Raw genomic sequence first — 22,228 nt, forward strand, 5'->3', positions numbered from 1 at the left:
TTTTTTTTTTTTTTTTTTTTCAACAATGTATTTTTAACAGAACTGGCCGCCCACACGATGAACACTTAGCACTGAGTAATCCTCATGAAAAAATATTTTGAGGAATCAGCTTGTGCTATTGTTCGTATTATAGCTGAAGTAACAACAGATTTGTTTTTGGCGAGCAGTTGCAAAGCCGCTGGTCGAAAGTTGAGCAACTTACGGCTGATGGGCAATGAAAAACGCACAGAGGAGACTTTCCCTCATGTAGAAAACTGGCAGTGTGGACTTTTTTTTTTTGGTTCTCTTTTTGTAGTGAATAAATGTAAGTGAACCAAGTTATCTTGCTGTCATCCCCCTCCTCTCTCCCTCCCTACGCCTGTCTTTCTCCTCTCCGTGTGTCTCGGAAACGCACACATACTCTCTCGCACAAAGCAGGGAAAGTGTCACTATGGAAACAAGGAGGCGAGATTCTAAAAGCTACCTCTTGAGACGAGAGTTAAGACAACAAAAAGGAGTCCACTGTGTGAGTGGCAGAAAAACAGCAATATACACAGAATCTATATTTCTCCCTCCTGTTCTGCCGCTGTGGATGTCATCATCAAGTCGCCTTGTCAGCCCTTTTCACCTTCATCCCGCTGGTTTTTAGCAGACTGTGTACGTCTGTGTAGTCACATTTGTGTGCATTTTAATGTACTCCCCTGTGTGCGAGTTTACAGCTGCGCCTGCAGTTAAACGCATGTGGCTCTGTGGACAACTGTGTGTGTGGCTCGGGTGTAATATGCACCACACATTTCTTTAATAGGGCTAATCCATTTTAATCCCACCTGCCACAGTTACCTTACAATGATGAATGTAAGCCTAAATGAGTTGAGACGCAGAGAAATGCCCGCGGAAGACAGAGGAGGAGGCTGGGAGGGATATTTCTCTATATGTGTGTGTGTGTGTGTGTGTGTGTGTGTTTGTCTTTGTCTGTGTGTACACTTGTGTGTGAATGTGTGTCCGCGCAAGCCTGTGCATGTGTATTTATTAAGGTTTTTCTGCAGCGGCTGAAACAGGTTTTTCCCTCCCTGCTCTGTTGAAGGCTATTTTCTGTGGGTCTGCAGGGTCACTGCTGTCCTTAGTGATGTCTCCTGCAAGTGTAATCAGCACCATGGACAGCAACACCCATCTCCACCATTGCAGGCACCACAGCAGGCATCCATCTCAATAGACTCAAAGCGGCTCCCTATGCTTAGCTCCTTTCCTTTTTCATTCGTGCTGATCTAAAAGAATTGGATAGGTGAAAGCAGACTGCCCATTAGGCTTCAGTCTTGATGTTCTCCTTCGGTCCTTGATCTTTAACAGGAATGGAAAGGAGATGCAGGAGGGGGAGGGAGGAAAAAGGGAAGCTAATTGTGAAAAACCTGCAGGCAACCACATCTATTAATAAAACCTCTAATGTAAAAACTCCTAGTGGATAAGTTTCCTGTGTGGTGGCAGATTCACATGATTATGAGGGGGTAAAAATACAGTATAAATCCAGGCTGCTGTTAATAGCACAGTCCTAGTTGAGCACTTGTTACTATTGAGCCACAGTTTTTAGTGCCAGCGTCACTCACCTGTGGTGGCTCTGAAAAATAGCAGCAATATTAGGAAGCAGAACAGAGATAAGGAGAGGTTAAAAAAAAAAAAAAGAGGAGAAAGGGGAGGGAGAGATAGGAGGAGAATACTACTGTACAGAGTGAGTGGCTGAGTTAGGGTGAGAGAGGGAGAGATGGGGAGAGCGAGACACAGCGAGAGAGAAAGAGAAAGAGAGAGAGAGGGTGCAGATAGCGGGAGGGGAAAACCTCCTCTCTGAAAGGGATGATGTCAGTCTCTGCAGCTGAGCCCCGGTCCCCGACTCGATAGGGTGAAGACTCCAGAAACACACCGGCAGGCGCAGCCGCATCCACAAAGAGGGAGGCACGGGTGAGAGGCAAGCTGAGGGGAGAAGCAGGGAGAGTCTGGTGAATGAAATCCTGCAGGTACGTATGCCACATTGTCATCCGTCTACGAGTTCATTCATCAGTGTCTTTTGATACGTGCTGCCTGCCATTACACTTTAAATCGCTGCCAGCAACTCACTTGTTCAAAGTAATTATCATGTTTTCAGAACGTGTCACAGCAAACCTCAGGAGGGTGTGTGTGTGTGTGTGTGTGTGTGTGTGTGTGTGTGTGTGTGTTTAGTGCACACTTCTACATCCCAGTCCCAGCCTGTCTGTGCGAATTTGTGTGGGTGTGTATATTTTAGTGGGGGTGTGGAAGGAGGGCTCACTGTATGAGGAGGCACAAACACACGCACGCACGCACGCACGCACGCACGCACGCACGCACGCACACACACACACACACACACACACACACACACACACACACATCAGTGTAAAGTTTTTAATGAAGAGGAAACTGCTGTATTTAGTCCTCTGGGGAGGAAAACAGCTTGAATTATTCAAATCCAAATCAGATGCGGGTCTCCAGAGCAGAAGGCATGACAGAGATTCAAGATTAGAGTGTAGGGATTTTGAGCAAAGATAACCTATCGACATGGGGTGGGAAAAAAAAATAAAAATGCTCTTTTGTCTATTGCGTCATTGTTACAGAGCTCTTCTGTCTGCATGAGGGATTTGTCATGGTTAAAGCAATGCTTTCTGGGATATTGGTGGTCAGACAGGTGACATAGCTGTGGTGAGTCATCCTGTAACATCTGTCACTGACACCTCTGTTTCCCACTTTAGATTACAGCTTTGCTTGTGCACAAGGCGTAATATCATTGTCAAACCCGGTAATTCATGTTCAGCCATCACACAAGTTCAGCCAGTCTATAGCATGTGTTGTTTATTATGCAGGGGAAATTGATTTTCTGTTGCTGAGATTAGTTGTGAATGTCACAGGCGGCCAGACAACACTACGTGCAGGGTCACATTCAATAGGCAACAAAGAGAAATGACATTGACAAAGGATGAAATGTGTCTTTGTACTGGAGAATCCTGCACAGCTAGGACGTGTGTGTGTGTGTGTGTGTGTGTGTGTGTGTGTGTGTGTGTGTGTGTGTGTGTGTGTGTGTGTGTGTGTGTGTGTGTGTGTGTGTGCGTGTGTCATTTCCACTCAAAGGCCATCAGGAAAAAAAAAAAGAGAGCAGGTCACAGACACATTTCACCAGCAACCATCCATTTACACGCTCAGGCTGTTGGCATGTCACTCAATTAGTCGCAGCGTGGATTACACTCCACGAGGGGCTTGGGGAGAGAATCACAGTGGAAATCCAATTTTGTGCCACATCAAATGTCAGGGTAGATCCTTCAGGTTCACTGTGATAAACACAGAGACTGCAGGAGCGAAGCACACTGTGGATGTGGAGGAGGGGATGAAGGTTATAGTGGAGAAGTAATAAGGGGCGGAGGGGGCGGTGGACGGATGGAGAGAGTCTCTGAGGTACGCGAGGAATCCCTACCGGCCACCAGGTTCCGGCTGTGTCTATAAAGGGTTGTTTTCACTGCATGTTGGTCTATGCTATGAAACGTGAGGAATTCAAGCCTACACATACATAATTGAAGTTTGATCAATTTCAAAATGTCACGCAGCCCAATTTACCATCACAAGATCGTTTTTTATTTCTTGTTGCCTAACTCTCAGCGCCCTATTTCTACCTGCTGATTTGTCCTCCAGTCTGTAAACAGCTCGGAGAAGTGCAATGGATCTGCATGGAAGTGGTATAAATAGAATCTCTCAGGAATGCCTCATATATCATTTAGAAAATTATACTTACAGCAGATTCAGCAAACTAATTACGACGCGCGTATGTAGAAAACTTTGTTTTATTAAATTGTGTGTTTTTTTGGCGCCGGCTGCTCTGGAGACACCTACTGTTGGGTGCAGTGTTCCAGTCGCTGCAGACACACACCAGCAGGCTTTCATTTGTTTGCATAGTCCCGACAGCACAACCTCATTTATTCCTGCAAACCTGGAACATCAAACAGGTGCTTTTAGCCATTGTGTGCAGCCTGTTCCCTCTCTAGTGCTGACTGGCCTGACAAATGGTTGGCAGCAAGGGACCACGACTTCCTGGTGCAATGCCATTAATTAAGAAATCCAAAGTGTGCTTGGTGTAACTTTAATGCCTCGTCTTCCCACATTACCTTTCACCCACAGTGATGTTTTTTTATCAGCTCATTTGCTTTGAAATTCATTTCGATGCTACTACTGCCCCAGTTCCTTTGAGTCCTACTCCAGGTTCTTCGTCTTGTCTTGTGGGAGTGCAGACTTCCTGCGTAGTTTTCTTACTTCTATTTGAGGATTTTTAAGGGTGAACTTGGTGTTTTGATGGTTGTCAGGCAAAATTGGATTGATGTCTTGATTTCAAAGATTTCTTTGTCCTCTTTGTTCACACCAGAGGGAACGTGTTTATGTTGAATTATTCATACACATTCTCGCTGTCGTACAGAAATGATTTCAGATATCATCCCAGTGGAAATTCATCACGATCTCCCCCGTGTGTGCAGAGAGGGATGCTCAGTCATTCCTTCCCCTTTCGTGCAACAAATTCCTCCCCATCCATCTATCTATTTATCTCTCAGTGATGGCTGAAAGTTCACATTCCCAACAGAGGTAACCCGAGTGGCCTCTCAGCCTGTGTGTCATTACCGCTGACCAGTAGCCCATCTCTATCTGTCCCTGATCTCATGACCTCCCTGAGAGGCAGCCAACAGCACACTCCACGGTGGGGGTGGAGGGAGTGGAGGGTGAGGTGAGACAGCAGGACAGGAAGGAAGGGAGGGGAAACCAGGGAGAAGGGTGGATGGAAAGGTGAGCGTGCAACATGAAGGGATGGACAAAGAAAATGTGATGTGGGGAGAAATGAGTTGAATTATGCAGAGAGGAAAATGTAAGAAAAAAAAATCAGGTGACTGACTGAGCTAAAGGGCGAAAGAAGAAAATGGGAAGAGGCAGATGGAAAACCGGGAAGAGAGGGTGAGATGCTGAATTGGAAATTGATGGTGAAGAGAGAAGAAAAGCGCGAGAAAAGGACGAGCGGGAAAATGAGGGTGGAGGCAGAGAAAAATAGAGGGAAGAAAGTCAGAGATCAGACGAGGCAGAGAGGGAGAGTCAGAAGTGAGAAGGAGAGAGAGAAGATGCTATTTCAAGACCATACTTACTGATAATGTCACTCTACTTCAAAGTGCAAAGCGTTCCTGTCATGCTCCTGCATGACTGTGCCTCTGGAGAGTTTCCTCATAGATCAGATGATAAAAGGATGCCTGACTTGCAGGGTGTGCGAGGCTCCTACGCGCTCTGTGTGACACATTCTGGCTTAAACTGTGACAAAATATACTGAGATCTCGACTTTCATTTTGTCTTCATCAGCCGCAGCTGCTGATCGCCGGCCCTGAGCGAGATTCACTGTGGCGGGAGACCGAGCAGACCGTGAGGTTCAGGTAAAATCCAAGTGCATTTTAGGCTAAAATATCTGCCATACATTTTTCATTAAATCACCAGTACAGCATGACATAAAGGAGCACAAGTGAAGAGGACCTTTAAATACCTAAAAAGAATGTCACTTATCTCGCTTCTATTATAATTGTGTATTTCGACATGTCAATCACAGGCTTTTCACTTGCATGTCTCGGTGGCTCAGTTGTCATCGAAGCCATCAATCACGCAGCTTTCGGGCACCAACACTCATAACTGGATCAGTGATTGGCCGGGATTCCTGCAGTGCAATGAAATGAATCCCAGTCTAGAGAATGAAGCCGGCATCATCTGGCTAATTGAATATGTAGCAAGATTTAATTAGGTAATTTTAACACAGAAACCCAGGCAACATCACTTGGTCTTTTAGAATTTGTTGGGACTCTTTGGCAGTGACACATTTTTAAATGAGATCAAACTTTTTTCAATCTCTCTGTATTTTTAAATGATTCATTTGTGGGGCTCAAATAAAACACATTGTGATTCTCAGCAAGTCGTTTCTTTTCTAATTAATGTTGATACTACTGCCACTGCATCAATAGCATCTATTTACGACAGGGACACACACACACACACACACACACACACACACACACACACACACACACACACACACACACACACACACACACACACACACACACACATATCAACAGATGGTCATTCATCCACCCACTCCAACCCTTTTCATTTGGTTTATGCTGTGAATCTACAATTGTGAAAGGATTCAATTATTGGTGTGAATGAGAGAAAGGAATTCTGCCAAAACCACAAAACATTTCCTCTCAGTGAACCACTTTGATATTCAGGTTGACTCTCAACAATACATCAGCTGACAGCAACAAATAGGTTATTAGTAAGGTATTTCTACGGTAAGTTATGAGCAAAAGCTCAGTGAATTATTTGTAATTAATATACTTCTGATCAAAGTTTTGTCCATATAGTGGGGCACCTGCAGGCGGACATCAAGGGAGACATGTGTCAATAGTGAAAAGGCACACAGATGGTTATACTAAAAAGTGACGAAAACAATAAGGCCAGCATTGTGGTTTGTACACCCAACTAATATTGAGAGAGACAAACCTTTTGTCAGATCTATATGTATATTAAAACCAGGAATATTCTGCTAATATGTAGGTGAAAATGTGCATAAATTAAATATACTTGTTATTAGCTAATTCAATTGCATTTATGGCGATTATATTTCAAGCAAAAACTGCTAGTATATAAGTGCTGAAACCTTTTTTAACTGGCATTATTTGCCAATATTGTCAATATCATTGAGAGCAATTTATGCAATAATGTTTAGTGCATAGACTTCTGCTGTTTTTGTAACATCAGTATTAAATTTAGGCATGTCAAAGATCTTTAATTCACAGATATGGTACAGTCTGGATCTGAGAAATGTAACCGTTGTCTGAAAAGCTTTCTGAGAATCACACGTGCATCTCAGGACTTCATCCAAACTGAATAAAATAAAATAAAAGTTTCTGAACTCCAGGTAATTTCTGTCCGAGTTATCTTAAAAAGCCTTAATCACAGCTTCTCATCTGCTGTAAAGAAACTGAGGGTCAATTTATATCTTTAAGCTGTCATTCATGACTTTTACTGTTCTGTCATAAGAGGTCAAGGTGAAACACACCTGCCAGCGTACTTTCAAGAATCTAAACTCTGCACTACTGGAGAAACTTTGATATATTGCGAGGCAGAACAGCAGACAGGGATTGAAGTCTGTTTCGCCTGCTTTATTTTCAGTTGTCACCAGTGAGTCCAAAAATATGGTGTTTGTGGGAGCTGCCAAATCAGTATTCCCACTAAATTAATTAGAGAAGTTATTTCCTCCACACTTCCTCTGAATCAACACATGGCTGCTTCCTGTGTTTACAGAAAACACCAGCGTGTTCCTAACACCTTGTAAACTTTCAATAAAAATGATTATATTTATATATTGCTTTGTAACATTACAAGACATCCTGACACATTATGAAGTCTAGAGGCAACATATTCTGTTGATCTATGATTTAAAGAAATAGCAGCTACATTTTCACATGTACAAATCTGATTCAGTTAACACTGACTTGTTAGTCTGCTGATAGATGTACACGTTTCCTGTCTTGTAATACAGATCTCAATTTCCGTCCACATTTGACTACAAAGTTAAAGTTTCACCTTTTATCTTATTTTAGAATAGATAAATACTTGAGCTTCAAGAAAGTAACCTCCTTTCTGTCTTCTGTTTTCTCAGGTCTCATGGTGATTCAGCGGAAGACGTGAGAAGACTACTCCGCTTTGTTTCTACATATATGCCACTGTGTAGTATGGCTTTTTATTCCTATGTGATGATGAAAAATGTTCATGTAGGAATAGAAGCCATTTTACATGTGGTGAGAGAGCAACGTGACGGAGGCATGACACGAGCGAGAGCTCCTCGCCGGCGCTCGCGGACACACCAGCATACGGTTGTCTTCTGCTGAATGTTTCCCTGTAGTAAAAATACATTTACGCTCATCTTTCAGATGAAGAGTGAGCTCACTGAAGTGCTGCTCTGAAGACAAAGAAATGAAGTCAGACTTTGTTGTGTGTGCACCTGTTTTTGCCTCCAGGCACAAGCGGCTTCCACTGCTTCCAGTGTTTGATGCATGTGGTGACAGCTGCGGTCCGCAGGGATGGAAGTAGGAACATTTGCAAAACATGTCATGAACAAAAGGAAGAAAAGAGTAGGGAGAGACCAATACGGATCTTTAATAACCAACCATAAAAAGAGGCACTTAGTGAACCACTTTACAACTTGCAAGAGGCACTGCATTTCCCTTTCTTCTCAATCTGATTCATTTTGTACATTATTAAAATAAAACTTTGACATGAAGCATTACACCAAACAATAATCTACCTACAATATTATACAATGTAAGATACATACAGTATAAACAAGATAAAGCACCTTTGTTGTCCTAGTAAATACTATTCATAATAAACATTTGGAGTTTCAGACACAGATGATTGAGTTTGTAATTTGTGTGTGGTATTATCAGTGCATGGGAAGAACTCCAAATACAGGTCTTGGGACTGTGATGTCCTTGTATGCACCTGAGTTTATACAATGGAAGCTTTCCTAATTTTGTGCTCTATCAGCCTACATATGAATTACTTAGATGGTTTTACACAGTATCTTTAATAAACTACAGAGAACCAGTAAAAACAGTTGGATGTATTGTACTGTAACTGCTACAGATCTCGTGTTCCCTTCCGAGGACATTGGCATTCACATTACAATTAAACACAATGTAGCACCAGGGAATGTTTATACAAAAGGCTAATATGATGAATGTCAATGCAGTACAGTAAAGTTAAAAAAAATAATAATACAAAATTAATACGCTGGAAGCATGTACAAGGTGCACAGACAATAGTCCAAGTCAGTTATGATGTCATTTGGTCCTTTTAAACCAGAAAAAAAAAAAAAAAAAAAATCATGTTATGAATGCAAAATGAACATGCATTTCTTAGAAGGAAGTATTTTACTGTATTTTCAAGTATTTTTTTTTCTCTCCTTTAGGTAAATGAAATATAATCTCTCAAAAAGTTCATTGGTTATCCCCCAACTAACATATTTAGTTTTGACCCAAAATTCCTCTCTGCCATTCGTCCTCACATTTGTGTAATAAAAACACACAAACAAACAAAGAAGACATAAAGTGACTATGTAAGTATTGAAAGATAGCATTTCACAGAAAAGAGCCGTGCAATCTCATTCACCATAATGAATTGTCTTAAACTTTTATAACTGTGAACATTTACAGTCTCTTTATTCACAGATCCCTCAAACCCCCCCTCAGTTAATAGATTCAGACGTGTCCTTCCTTAAAGGAATCTTAAAGCTAGTGAGTTTTTGGCCAAACAGCTGGCTGAGAAGGTTGTTCTGGGACTCTGCTGTCCGGTAAGAATGACTCTCCATTGCCCTAACCCCCATCTTTGGCCTAGATTTATTCAAAGAGTTGTTCATGGGAACTGAGGACACTTTAGCTATAGGGGGATGCAGCGGTCTCCCCATAGATCCCTTCTTGGCTTTATAGTCCCCGTTTTGAGGCGAAACAATCTCAGCTTTCTTTTGCGTGCAGCTGTCAAGCAAACTTCTTTTTGACTGCAACCCCAAGTTTAAGGTCTTGCACTTGGAAACGATTTTGTTGCTAACAACGTCGTCCCGTACCGAGGACAGCACGGGGTACTCGTTAGGTCCGTCGGACTTTCTCTGCACAGAAGGATTTGCACAATTGCTCGGGCGAAATTTCTTTTTGGCCCTCGAATCAACACCAAAGTTCTCTTGTGTGAATGGAGAGGAAACCCTCTGCAGGCTGTGAGGGGACTTCATGTCCTTCCTCTTCTTCTGTGGTCTCACAGCTTCCTTGTCCTCGTTTGAAGCGTTGAGGGAAACTTTGGAGTGGAGGACTGGTGTCGATTCTGCAGCCTTCACGCTGCTGGTTGTCGAGCTGTTTTTATTGTTGTCAGTTGTTTTTGCTGGGGCGACTTTGTCTTTCATCTGACTGCTACTCTCCTGCTCAGCACCATGACATAATATCTGCTGTTTGCTGTCATTACTGGAAGCTCTGGACGTGTGATGCCACTGCTCAGCATCCCTCTGCTGCTCCGTCACATCAACAGCTAAATCATGCTTTGCGGACTCAGGTGTCTTTGGAATGAGTTGATTTTCTCTCAGGCTGACAAAAGACTTCTTGCTAGATGGAGGTGAATCTGCTTTTCCTTCAGTTTCATTTGTGTCACCTTGAGCACAGCCTTCCTTTGCTTTAACAGTCTCCTCCGCTGCACTACTCCTCTCTTTAGATGCTGACCACGAAGTTGTCTCTGCTCTAATGCAGACTGACTCATTCTCCTCTTTCACGTCACATGGTTCAGTAATTGATTTTCCATTAGCCTCCTTATCAAGATTAGGTGAGGGAGCCGGGTCAATTTCCTCTTCCTTGGGTGCAGCAGACTCCGCCGAGCCCATCTGAATACATTTTTCCAGCTCTACGAGTAGTTCAGAGTAGTCCTCAGCGATGTCCTCAGTCTTCACATTTGTTTTGCTCGTGTTGCTGTGGTATTCGTTGGCAGTGGTCTGTGTGGAGTCGTCTGATGTGGACACGGAGGGTTTTGAAGACTGCGTGTCAGAGTTTTGATTTAAGTGCAGCGAGCTGACACTAGCGATGCCGCTGTCGGAGCTATTTTCTTGTAGACTGTCAGACAGAATTCTTCTCTTCTTACTTGCAGGCAAATCACATTCATCTTCTTTGGACGCGGAGACTTTGACAGGTCGGAGGACGCCTCGGAATTTGAAGATTTTGTTCCCCCCTGACAGGTGCTTTTCCATGTGCCGATCAAACTGCTCTTTCTTAGAGAAGGTGTAGTTACAGGTGCTGCAGATGAAGGATTTTTTAATCACGTGCATGACATCGGCGCAGAGCTCGCAGGTGTAAAGGGTGGTGTGCTTTGAATCCAACTCGTCCATCTCCTCGTGAGCGCCCTTTAGGTGATCTTTCAGCTCCTGAGCCTCCTGATAAGAGACGGGGCATTTGTGACACAGGAAAATCCTCTCCAGGTTGTGAACCACTAAATGTCTCTGGAGCTTGAACGGTTTGGGGAATTGTTTCCCACAGTGGTGGCAGTCTCTTGAGGGGTCTTTGCAGTTGGGATGCATCTCCACACTTTTAGGTGTCTCTGTTTTGTGAAGGACCTCAAGCGGGGTTAACGTGCTCTGCTTCCCGCCGGCCCCGCTGCTGCTTTTAGTTCTGTGAAGTTTAGGCTCCGCCCCCTCTGAGGCGTTCCCCTCTCGCACAGGGCTGTTGGCAGAAACAGCTTTTTCCTGCTCTTTGGTAGCTTTGCTGGACTCTCTGTTGGCTTTGCTGGGGCGGTGCTGCATGATCGAGGAGATAAAGTTCTTCACTGCTGTCTCCTGCATGAAGCAGCCAGAAATGCCCAACATGGAGCCTTGAGTCTGCCCCCTCCTGGCGAACTGAGTGGCGTGCTCTCGCAAGTGTTCGTTATACATCCACACGTCTGATATCTCCTTCAAACACATTCCACAGGTCCAGATCCCCGTCTTGTTCTTGGCGTGTTTCTCCCTCAGATGGTCTCTCAGCTGCTCCCTCGAGCTGAACTTGCGCTGCACACACATGTAGCAGGTCGGAGGAGGAGAGGGGTTGTGGGAGAGTTTGTGAAAGTTCAGCTCACCGAGAGTGAGGAACCAAGTGAAGCACACTTTGCACTTGTACTGCTTATCCTTGACCTTCATTCCACCATCTTGTCGTTTCCTGCCTCGCCGCTCCGTTGCTTTCTTTGACTTTTCATCATCTCTGTTCTCCGTGTCAACAGCTGCAGTAGGCGGAGCTACGGAGATATCTTTATTAGAGTCGAAGAACTGAATCTCAGGAAGCTGAAAGGTGGTGTTGATGTTTTGGATGTCGATGCTGTGGTAGGTGTGGACACCCTCTGTGACACATGGCTCCACAGTGTAGGGGGCAGCTGGCAGAGGGCAGGGTGTGGTTGTCGCTTCTGGTTTGCAAGTGTCGGGGTCAGAGGTCACCGCTGAGCCACTGAAGTCACCGGAGCCACTCCATTCAATTAAAGATTTATCAATGGTGCTCTCCAGTGGATTTAAGAGATTGTTGTGAAGCTCTTTAACGTTCTCCTCCTGATCACTTTGTTTAACATCTGGCGTGGCATCAGTCTTTGTTGTGCTGTTGTGGCACATATTCAACATGATGGCATCATCAATAGAAATGGTCTCATATTCACAGGGGTTAGTTTGATTGTCAGGGAATGTCTGCTCAGCTTGGTTTTCCACGAACTGATTTTTATTTTGCACAGGAGTTTCAGGAGGAAGGTAGTCCGGAGTCACATCTGACCGGGGCGACAGCTTCTGTCTTTTGTTTCTTTTGCTGTACACCCTCGGGCACTTTTTCCTTTTGGCCTCCTCATCTCTGGGGAACAGCTGTGAGAACGTGGTGTCGTCGTCAAGTAAGGCCTTCAGATCTGGACTAATGCTGGGAGGACTGAGAGGGGCCGAATTCAAACAGGAGAGAGGATGTACTTTGTCTGCAGGGCCGCTGTTTTTCTCACATTTGATCTCCACTGCCACTTTCCTGAGAATCTCCTGGGCGAGGCTCTCTTCAGATCCTTTCTGTTCACACATCTCTTCAGTCTTTCTGGACTCATCACATTCTCCGGTAATACCCTCGTCTACAGATGCAATACCTTCCACATTATTATCTGCACACACTTCCATATTTGCCATCTTTGTTATGCTTGCACATTTCATCTCCTCTGTGTCAGCGATGTGATTTAGCTCTACGGTTCCATTAAAAACATTTGGCTCTGTTGTTGGAGAGCGGGATGTTTTGTCAAAACCAGAATCTGAAGTAACGCGTTGAGGGAATTCCTCCGTTCCAGTAACAGTCCTGTCATTGATTTTCCCTTCGTCCCCGGGAGACTTGCTGCAGTCTTGTAGTGCACTGCTTTTGAATTCAGGACTTATGGCTTGAAGTATGTCTGTTTTTAATATATTCAGAAACTCATCAGAGAAAGGGTCAGGCTTCATGTTTACCCCGCTGCTCTTGCTCTTTCTAGCTTTGTTGTTCCTCTTTGCTTTTGTTGGCAGCAGAGGGGTTTGATGACCCATTTCATCTTCGGCCACTGCACTTGTCTCAGTTGTCGTCTCCTCCAGGACTGACTCAGTCTCTGCTGCTTTAGATACGAGAGTGCTACTTGGCTCCAGCAGCCCATCTATTTTTGTTGGGTAACAGGTCTGTGAATCATCTTTATGTTTTTTCTCTGTGGCTTGTGATGCTTCATAAATAAACACAGTCCCCTGATGGCTTGATGCTGTGCTCTGCAGGCCAATGGATTTTTCAGCTCTGACCAAATGTTTCATGGCCTTATGCCTTTTTAACCCTGGCACAGTCCTGAAGCACATGAAGCAGATTTCACAGAGCACTTTCCCCTGCTGCGCGTTGGTCTGTGTCTTTTTTTGTGCGGCTTCTTTGTGTATTTGGTGCGCGGTTGAACACTGGCCAGTCTTTATTGTTGGTTGCTTCTCTGATGGGTCTGGTGGAAGAGGCATTTGCTCATTTTCACAGATGACGAGTGGCTTAGGAGTGGGCGGACCATCTGAAAAGTCTTTTTTGAGAAGTGTACTGTCCTCAACAGAAGCCTGGTGAGAATCTAATTTCTCTGCTTCAGCCTTGCTCATGGGGTCAGCGTGTGTGTGTAGATCATCAACAGGTTCAACTGGATCGTGGAAAACCTCCAAGTCTGTCTTGACGTTGTCAGCTGAGGAATCTGCTCTTTTGATTTCAGCTGGGAGACCCAAAGAAAAACATGTGAATTTCATACTCGGCTGGAGGACCAGTGGCTCATCTGATGAATGTAGTTTAGCAGCAGGATCTGAGTTCAGTGATACTGCTGTATCTGTTACAGTTTTGTCAAAAATCAGTGCAGGGTTAACGCTCAGGTCACATGATTCGCAGTCAACTCTGGGTCTCTGCTGGATGTCTGGATTCTTGTCCAGTTTGCTGGCTGGTGATATTGGTATGTAGTGATATTGATTCAGCTGTGGAGGTTCATCTGAGACGCTGTTGTAGTTGAGACGGCTGAGCTTGAAATCATACATTAGATCTCTTTTTTTTAGGCTGTCTGGCACGTCTGGTGGTTCTGCTGCGGCGGTCACAGCAAGTGGAGAGGGGATGGGGGTTTTAGAGCTGGGGATTTTACACTGCATGACTCCCAAGTCAAGGTGAGGAGGACTTATCAAAGAATACTCCATCTCAGCAGCTGTGTTTAATGCGTCTTTGACATTTTGGTTATCATCTTCGTTTATGGGGGATTTGGCATTTTGAATTGAGCCTTGATCAGTTGATTTGTTATTGCATTTATTTTTTGGCTTGCATGAATCCTTTTGTTCGTCATATTGCTGCATGGGTGTCTGATGAGAGGTTGATAAAAGAGGACTGATGGGTGGGGCTGTGTCTAAAAAGACGCAGTGATTTTCCTCCACTTCCTCTCTGCACGGTGAATTATGTTGACTTGCCATGAAATCAAAAGGAAGGTGTTCTTTGATGTCCTGAACATTTAAAATCTCCTCTTGTTTTAGAATCGACTCACAGACGAGACCTGTCTCAGTTTTTAATGAGTCATTAAACGAAGTAATTTTGCAGGAATCACTGTTAATGATGCCATCAGACTGTGAGAGGATCAACAGATTGCTTTGTCCCTCGATGGACTGCGTGTCATGGAAGGGTGAGCAGCGGCTGCTGCTTTCTGTACGGCTGTCCACCAGTAGTGGACTGCAGGGCTCGTCTGTGGTGACGATCTCCACCGACATATCAGAGTCACTGTACGTCTTCGGAGGGCTGGAGTTGTTACAGGGAGAATGTTTTGATGTTTCAACAGCTAGTACCTCAGTTACACTGCCTGACATTTCCACTTTCAATTCACCAGCATGCGATGAGCTAATGTCTGCAGGATTATCATCAACGGATCGCTGCTGCAGTGCTGCTTTAATCACATCCGCCATTTTCTCGCCAGTGTCTAGACAGGGGTCATCTGCAGCTGGTGATAAAGGACGACCATCAGATTGACAAGTGATTCCCCTCGCTGCCTCTGCTTCCTCACTGCCATCTGTAGTCGAATATTCTTGGCCGTCACTATTGTTTTTAAACACACCACCCTCTGCATTTCTGTTCCCGCGGGATTCCTCGACCACATGGGGCTCCTGTGTCACCACATTCGAGCAGTGAGCAGACTCGGTCACACTTCTGTTCCCAGTGATATCCTCCTCTGATGTGACTTTAGTCTCTGCATTGTAATCCTTGTTTTCTGCAGGCTCACTGGGATGTGATGAAATTGGCTGGTTGCCAGTGAGTGTGGGGTCAGCCTTGTTGGAGAGCGATGACTGTGACTCATTCAGAATGAATTCAATTTCATCCTTCCGCTCATTGATATTTGGAGGTGATAATATATTCTCCTTTCCGGTAATTGCTTCCTTTTCACAACGATCTTCTCTCTCAGCTGCATCGGTTGCCTGGCATTCAATTTCTTGATGTTGTTGACTTGTGAGCGAGTTGACGTTCGGCTTCTTGTGTGCGGATATAATTGGCTCTTTTTTGAATATAGAGTCCGAAATCACCTCCAGGCTTTTCATGAGGTTTTCTGTGTATCTCCTCTGTTCTAAAAGCTCCTCCTTTGTTTCCACAGGAGTCTCTTTTTCAGCACTTCTCTCCTCTGATTTCTGGTCATGGTGGAGCTGTGGGTGCTCAACATGTGAGGCTGTGGAAATCAAATTTGCAGCATGATCCCCCTTTTCAGTAAAATGTTCAAGCGCCCCTGGTTCATTGTGAATCGGAGTGTGGGGACTGTGGTGTTCATCTATGAGATCAAACTGGAAAGCACTGGACCATGGGAGTCCAGCTTCAGTAAAAGGCTCTGGAGGCAAACTCGCAACTGGTCCATATATGGTTGGCACAGGGCATTTCATGTTCAAGCCAGTGCCTTCAATCTCTGACTCATCACCCAGACGTAAAGGTGAAAATTTGCTCATTTGCAGCTGCTTGGGGACATCCTGCGCGAGTAACGGTGGGCTCTCCAACTTGGCTGTCTGCAGCTGGTTTTCAAGCTCATTCACTATTCTCTTTATCTCTAGCTCATCCTCTGATGCGCAGCTGTTGAGATTTGCACTGTAGTCAATTATTTTTTCTGGCAGAGACAAAGGAACGTGATTGTAATCTGGCTTCTTTTCATTTGATTTCTCAGGGCTGCCTTTGTACTGAGATATCTCGTCTGATAGCACAGGGCAACTGAGGCTCCAGTCTCTTGGTTCCAGAAAGGGAGAGAAAGATGGCACAAACTCTTCCTTCTTATCGGCTGTGTTTTCTATCGAATGGAAACCCTCTTTCTGAATCGGCATCTCTGAGTAAAGGCCACTGTCGAATCCTGTGAGGTCCCCAAACATTGATGAGGTGTCAAATGAGAGTGGGGATTTCATGAGCCCCTGCTCCTGATCCAGAGGGTAGGGCATGAGGGGGAGCGTATCTTTTTGTATCAGCGGGCCTTGGCTTTCAGTCGGAGATAGACACACCTCATCCATCAAAGAGGTGCAAAGGGATGCAGGCTTGTGCGTGTCTAGGTCATTGACTAAACTAATGGCCTCCTTGACCATGTAGACACCGTCACTTTGTTTTTCAAACATGGTGCTGTCTGATAGCTCTGGCTGTGTGGCTTGAGGCCCCTCTCTTCTTTTGCCCTTTGTGTGTTTGGCAAAACTGAAATCAGTTTCTTTGGTGACGGTCGGAGAGTGGGAATCAAACTGTGGTGTCTTGTTATCTTGTGTCGGTTCTTCTTTGGGGCACAGATCGTCTGTTCTCTGTAGGTTGTTTCTGTCTGAACAGACTGTTGTGCCCGTTTCCGGTCTGTGAGATGTGACTTTTTCTCTCGGTTTTGTGTGAGAGCTTCTGCTTTTTTCAAAGTTTTTCATTGTGTCTTTTGCTTTTTGTGAGGCTGACACCAGATCAGCAGCTTCTGGATTTGAATGATACTTCTTTGGATCATCCGTGCTGTCTTTGTTATCAGAGTGAATGGCTTTGTCAGTATTATACTTCTTGACAGATTTAGTGAATGTCAGTGCTAGTGTGCCGGACTCTTTAAATACCTTCTGCGGGGAGGACCTTTCATGGGTTTTCTGTTCTGGAGAGTCATTCTTTTTGTCTGTCTTCTTCTCACAGTCTGAGTCAGTGCGGTCAGTGCTTTTGGGGCTGTTGATGCTGTCGCTCGAAACACGGACAGATGTGCTGTGTTCACTGCTTGTGGAGGACCTGCTGGCCCTCCTCCTGAGTCTCTGGTAGGAACCGTGTTTCTCAGGCGAGAGAGAAACCTCCTCGCTCTTTTTCATCTGAAAACACTCCTTCGACTCGTGTCTCCACGCTGCCTGGTCCCTCTCACTCCTCGCTCGCCATTTGCACTCTTTTGTGTACGTGTATTTACACCGACTGCTTTGATTCAGTCGGCCCTGGCTTGCTATCTTTACAGGCTCACATTCATCATCTGAGTCAGAGACGTAGTCGTATTCCCCAAATGCAGGGTTCTGCACGGTGGGAGTTAGTCTCTCCATCACCAAGGAAAACTGAAGGTTTTTGGTACCTTTAACATGGAGCTTATGGAATTTATTTTTCTGTTGCACTATTTTGTGAATCAGTTCTTTGCTCCAGGTGCCCCCTCCAGTGCTTTTCCTCTTGCTCTCTTTCACTGCAGTTCTTGATGTTGGAGATGTGGAGGCCTGTGAGGGCGTTGACCCTCGAAGTGCAGAGTTGTCCTGAAAGCTTTTAACACCACAACGCTCAGAAAACTTGCTGGATAAGAGAAATCTTTGTGTGCTTGTGTTTTCGTCCTCACGCTTGCACAGCTTTCTTGCCTCCTTCACTTTGCTGTCTTGTTCCCACGTCTTCTCCCTGGAGGCAATTCTTGAATTTTTATGAGAGGCTTCTTTTTTTATGTTAATTTTCTCATCTTGTTTCAAATTCAGAGATATTTTATTGGGGCTCTCGACATCAGAGTCGTAAAAATACTTTCCCTGCGTGAAAGACCTGTCTTCAACTGCTTGTTTATTTTTGCTCTCAAACACCAGCGATTCTTTCGTTTTGAGACATTGTTTGATTGATGATGTTTTGACAGTGGTGAGGTCATCATCAGCAAATGCATCGATAAAGCTGCTGTCTATCTCCGCATTGTCTGACTGATATCCCAGTCCATTCAAAGCTTCTGTGATTAGGCTGTCCAATTTTGCATCCTCCATTTCCAACTCAGGGAGCGGGACTGGGAGGTTACCTGGACCAGAGAACAAGTTGAGTTTTATTGGATCATCTTTATTGTCTCCTTTTGTTTCACAGTCAGACATCAGTTCTCCGTTTTTATTGAGTCCTAACAAAGATAGGTGAAGGTCAGACGGACACCTCGACATTGAAACATTCGACACGGCTTTTGCTGGCTCTGTGTGGAACTTTCTACTGTCCTCCATCTTTGATATGTCTTTGAGGTCGTTTTGTGGAAATGTGTGCTGAGCACAATATTGCTTGTGGCCTAAAAATGAGACCAGGTTGCTGAAATTCTGATCACACTGTTTGCATGTCAGAAGAACATCTAACTGGTCGAGATTTGCTGTTGCTAACGAGCTGGCTAACAGCTGATGTGCAGAGTACGGTGGTGGAGGCTGGTGATGCTCCACCCCAAAACTATCCATGTAGCCTTTGTTTCCATCCATAGTCGTCTTTGGATGCGTGCTGTTTTGCAGGTAGCTCATCATGTCATCTTTGGCTCTGTCTGGTGCATAGGGAAGGTTTCGTGGAACATCAGAATGAAACTGGTGAGGCTGAGTGCTCAGGTGATCTGAAGGTAGCTGAGTTTTTCCTTGGGGCTGCTGATAGAACAGGTGAGGGGGAGCTGACTTGGACATCTGACTATCCTCGGAACTGATGTTAACAGGGCTAGTGGACGCAGGGGAGAGGGAGGAACAGGTACTACTCGATGCAGGGTTATGAACTGGGGAGGGCAGAGGAGATTCATAAGGAGACACCATAAGTCCCATAGGTGGTACCTGTAATGGCGGATAGCTATAGTTTCGTGATGGTGCAGCTGGAAGAGACTGGTTGAGTCCGAAGTACACTGCCTTATTTTTGGACTCACAAACTTGCTCATGGTTCATCTCTACTTTAAAAGTTGAGACTGTGTTACTGTTGTGTTTTACCGTCTCCTGTCTTTGGTTTGGAAACCCATCACTCGTTCTGCTGTTCTGAAATGAGCTGGGGTTTTTCAGGGAGCTGTGTTTATGAGATTTACCATCGTCCTGCCAGTCAGTGGGGGAAACTATATAAGCCAATTTCTGATTGCTTATTTGCCTCGATAACTCAATTCGGTTTTGGTTTGGCATGGCAGAGGTTGGCCGTATCTGCTGCCAGGGCATTCTGCTATTCTTGGATGAATTTGGCCCATGGTCAAGTGCTGGCTGGTTCTGAAATTGAAACTTATCATTCATATCAGTATACTGAATTGTGTTTTGATCAGCCTGTGAATATGCTTTATTCGGCCCCTCCCATGAGTGTGGTAGCCTGTTTAAAACCTTATTGTTGATGTTTTGATCATAAGATATTAAGCCTGTGCGAATGTTACTGACTGGAGTGTTGTTAAATGTTTTGTTGGGAAAGTGCATTGGGGAGGCTGAGCTTTGTGAAATATTTCTTGCATGTACACTTCCTTGAATGAGAGTTCTTTGGTTGGCAGCTGTGTCTTTGGGGTGACAGTGTCTTTTACTCCCCGGGGTGATGGCTGCATCCCTACTGTCTGCCTGTCCAATAGTGTCTGTGCTCTCAGGCAGGGAAGCCTTCCCCTGTTCTGACTGCTGTGAGCTGGAGCCCGAACTGTCACTGCTGGCTGAGTCCTCACTCAGACTCCTAGGACACTGGATGGACGACACCACCCCCTGAATGAACTGTGACTGTGCGGGGAGAGGATAAGAGCTTCGGTCATCTGGCTGCTGTTCATTACTGAACTGAGTGCCGTTCTGAGCAATGTTTTGTCCTTCTCCAGACGTAAAGGAAAAAGAGTTGTGGGTCACATGAACAGAACCTAGAGAGGAATTTGTAAAGTCTTGAGATTGATGGTTCTGTTCACAGGAAAAAGAGTCAGATGCAGATTCTTCCATTAAATGATATCCATATTGAAATGGAGCAGGCACAAAGGCACTTGCCTTATTGACTTCTGAAAGGGCAGTGGATTTCTGTGTTGAAACGCCATAGTTAGCACCATTAAAAGTCCTTTCAGGAGACTGCCATGCATTAGAGCCACTCAGCTGAAAGTCAGTCAGAATCAGCTGGCTACCAGGCTGTGCACCGTTGTTCTCCATTGATGTTGGCTGCTGCTGCTGCTGCTGCTGTGACAGGGGTGGATGTGGATGAGAGGATGTTCCAGTTGAGGAACCCAGTGCCTGTGAGGTAAAGCTTGGGGAGGTAAGGTTAGAGGAAGCCTCCTGGAAGCAGCGGCTGTAGTTGAGCTCTTCTTGCTGTAGTTCGGCCTCTCTCTCTGGGATACTGGGAACGTGGAATCTGTAGCTGCCCGAGACTGGGCCACGACTGGTGTCCAACTTCTTGGGTGGCAAAACCTTCTGCTGTGGGTAGGCAATACCAACGGTGCGTGGATTTGTAATGCTTAGTCTGTACAGCTGCTGCGGGTTGCCACGCTCTGTCTTTCCTGACCGCTTCCCCTTCTCTCGGCTGCGGCCCTTTCCACTTGGCGACTGGGGACTGCCTTTACCACTCGACCAAGTCCTGTCGGTGGCAAATTTGGATCTGTTCTGCAGGGATCTGAAGTCGATCTTCCCTGCCTGTTGTGGCCGTATGACAGCCTCACGCTGCTGATGACAGTCCCTTTTCTTCTCTAGTTTTTCAACTTTCGCCCCTCTGCTGCTGGCTCTGGTCTCAGTGCTGGTGCTTGAAAAGTGCTCTGAAGATTCCTTTGTGTTTTTGTCACTCTGCTGTTCCAGCGCCGTCCCCTCATCCTGCAGTTTGGACTCAGCGTCCGGCTCTTTGACTGCATACATTCGCTGAGTCTCTCCTGCCATGGTGCACAAATGCTTGCTGTGAAGGCCTGGTCCTCAGAGGTGCTGTCTGGGAGACAGGGACATCATCTTCTGGGTAGTAGGAATCAGTTAATGTCCAGTGGCAGGAACTGCAGGGACAGGGCTGCTCGCTGCAGGTTCATCTCTTCACCCTCATTGTGAACTGCAGATCTGGCACCACAGCAAAGCGGACCTGGAAGGAAAAGAGAATGGAGAGGATCAGATGCCTTGTTTTTAAAATGTAATTTAAAGAAATCTTTAATTCTTTTAGTTGAGGTATTAGTACTGAAAATAGAAAGGGGAGAAATTTCTACATGAAACAAACAGTTAATAAAAGGTAGGTTACAAGAAAAATATATTAAGATTTTAAATAAACAATTTAAATATCTATTTTTAATGTGAAAGTTGAAGTACAATGTTCCCTGTTTCAGCCAGCAGAGAGCACTAGTGCAGCATCACACAGCCGTGCTGCCAATGCACAAAGACTCTGTGTAATCAATAGAGAATTTCAATATACTGCCAAACTCCTACTTCTACTCGTCCTGGAAATAATACTAACACTTAGATTCCTTACTCCGTGAAACGACATTTCAAACAAGTAAATACAGTTTTGTCTGAGTTTTAGATTGCTGCTTGGCAACAGTGAATGGATGGCATATCGCACTCAAAATACTCTACATAAACAATCACACGTAGAAGCCAGTTCGGTCTTGAAATGATGAAGCTCAATACAGTACTGAGGATGAGAAAAATACAGTTCATGGATCCAAAAAGCATTGCCAGTAAATGAATCACAGACTCCTTAGGAGCAGGGACACAATGCCACAGTGTTCTATTGCTACAGAGGGCTTCAGGTTTAGATCATGGAGGAATATCGAGGATTAGTCAGTCAGGCCTTAGACAGTGAGAACTGTGGGCACACTGACGTTTGTTGCCTTTCCTCAGGCATCCCAGACACCGCTTCTCAGGTCCTAGTTTACTTTGGCCCTCCACTGCTCCGGCTTCTTTTGAGGTGAGACCAGATGAAACTTGGAGTTAGCACCAAAATGTAATTTCTTGGCCTAGTAACCAAACTTCCATCCCACCTTCTTGTCTGCTTTCCCTGGCTATTAC

The 22,228-nt window shown here is 45.0% G+C and overlaps 1 protein-coding gene and 1 long non-coding RNA gene across 2 annotated transcripts in view; one reads left to right on the plus strand and one right to left on the minus strand.

Moving 5' to 3' along the window:
* The first annotated feature begins 1,734 nt into the window (after positions 1 to 1,734).
* On the plus strand, positions 1,735 to 8,457 carry LOC138206434 (uncharacterized). The gene is made up of 3 exons (XR_011178944.1): positions 1,735 to 1,985; positions 5,362 to 5,432; positions 7,712 to 8,457. It is a non-coding gene; the product is annotated as an uncharacterized lncRNA (long non-coding RNA).
* Positions 8,189 to 22,228, minus strand: part of LOC138206432 (zinc finger protein 469) — a 41,920-nt gene continuing 27,880 nt past the window's right edge. Inside the window, exon 2 of the mRNA XM_069163146.1 lies at positions 8,189 to 21,308. Within this exon, the coding sequence (XP_069019247.1) occupies positions 9,299 to 21,118 (11,820 nt within the window). The 5' untranslated portion in view covers positions 21,119 to 21,308 and the 3' untranslated portion in view covers positions 8,189 to 9,298. The remainder of the gene's footprint in view (positions 21,309 to 22,228) is intronic.

Source organism: Embiotoca jacksoni, unplaced genomic scaffold (assembly GCF_022577435.1).
Source record: "Embiotoca jacksoni isolate LCO1_2020_lvr unplaced genomic scaffold, fEmbJac1.0.p SCAF_3, whole genome shotgun sequence".
Lineage (NCBI taxonomy): Eukaryota > Metazoa > Chordata > Actinopteri > Embiotocidae > Embiotoca > Embiotoca jacksoni.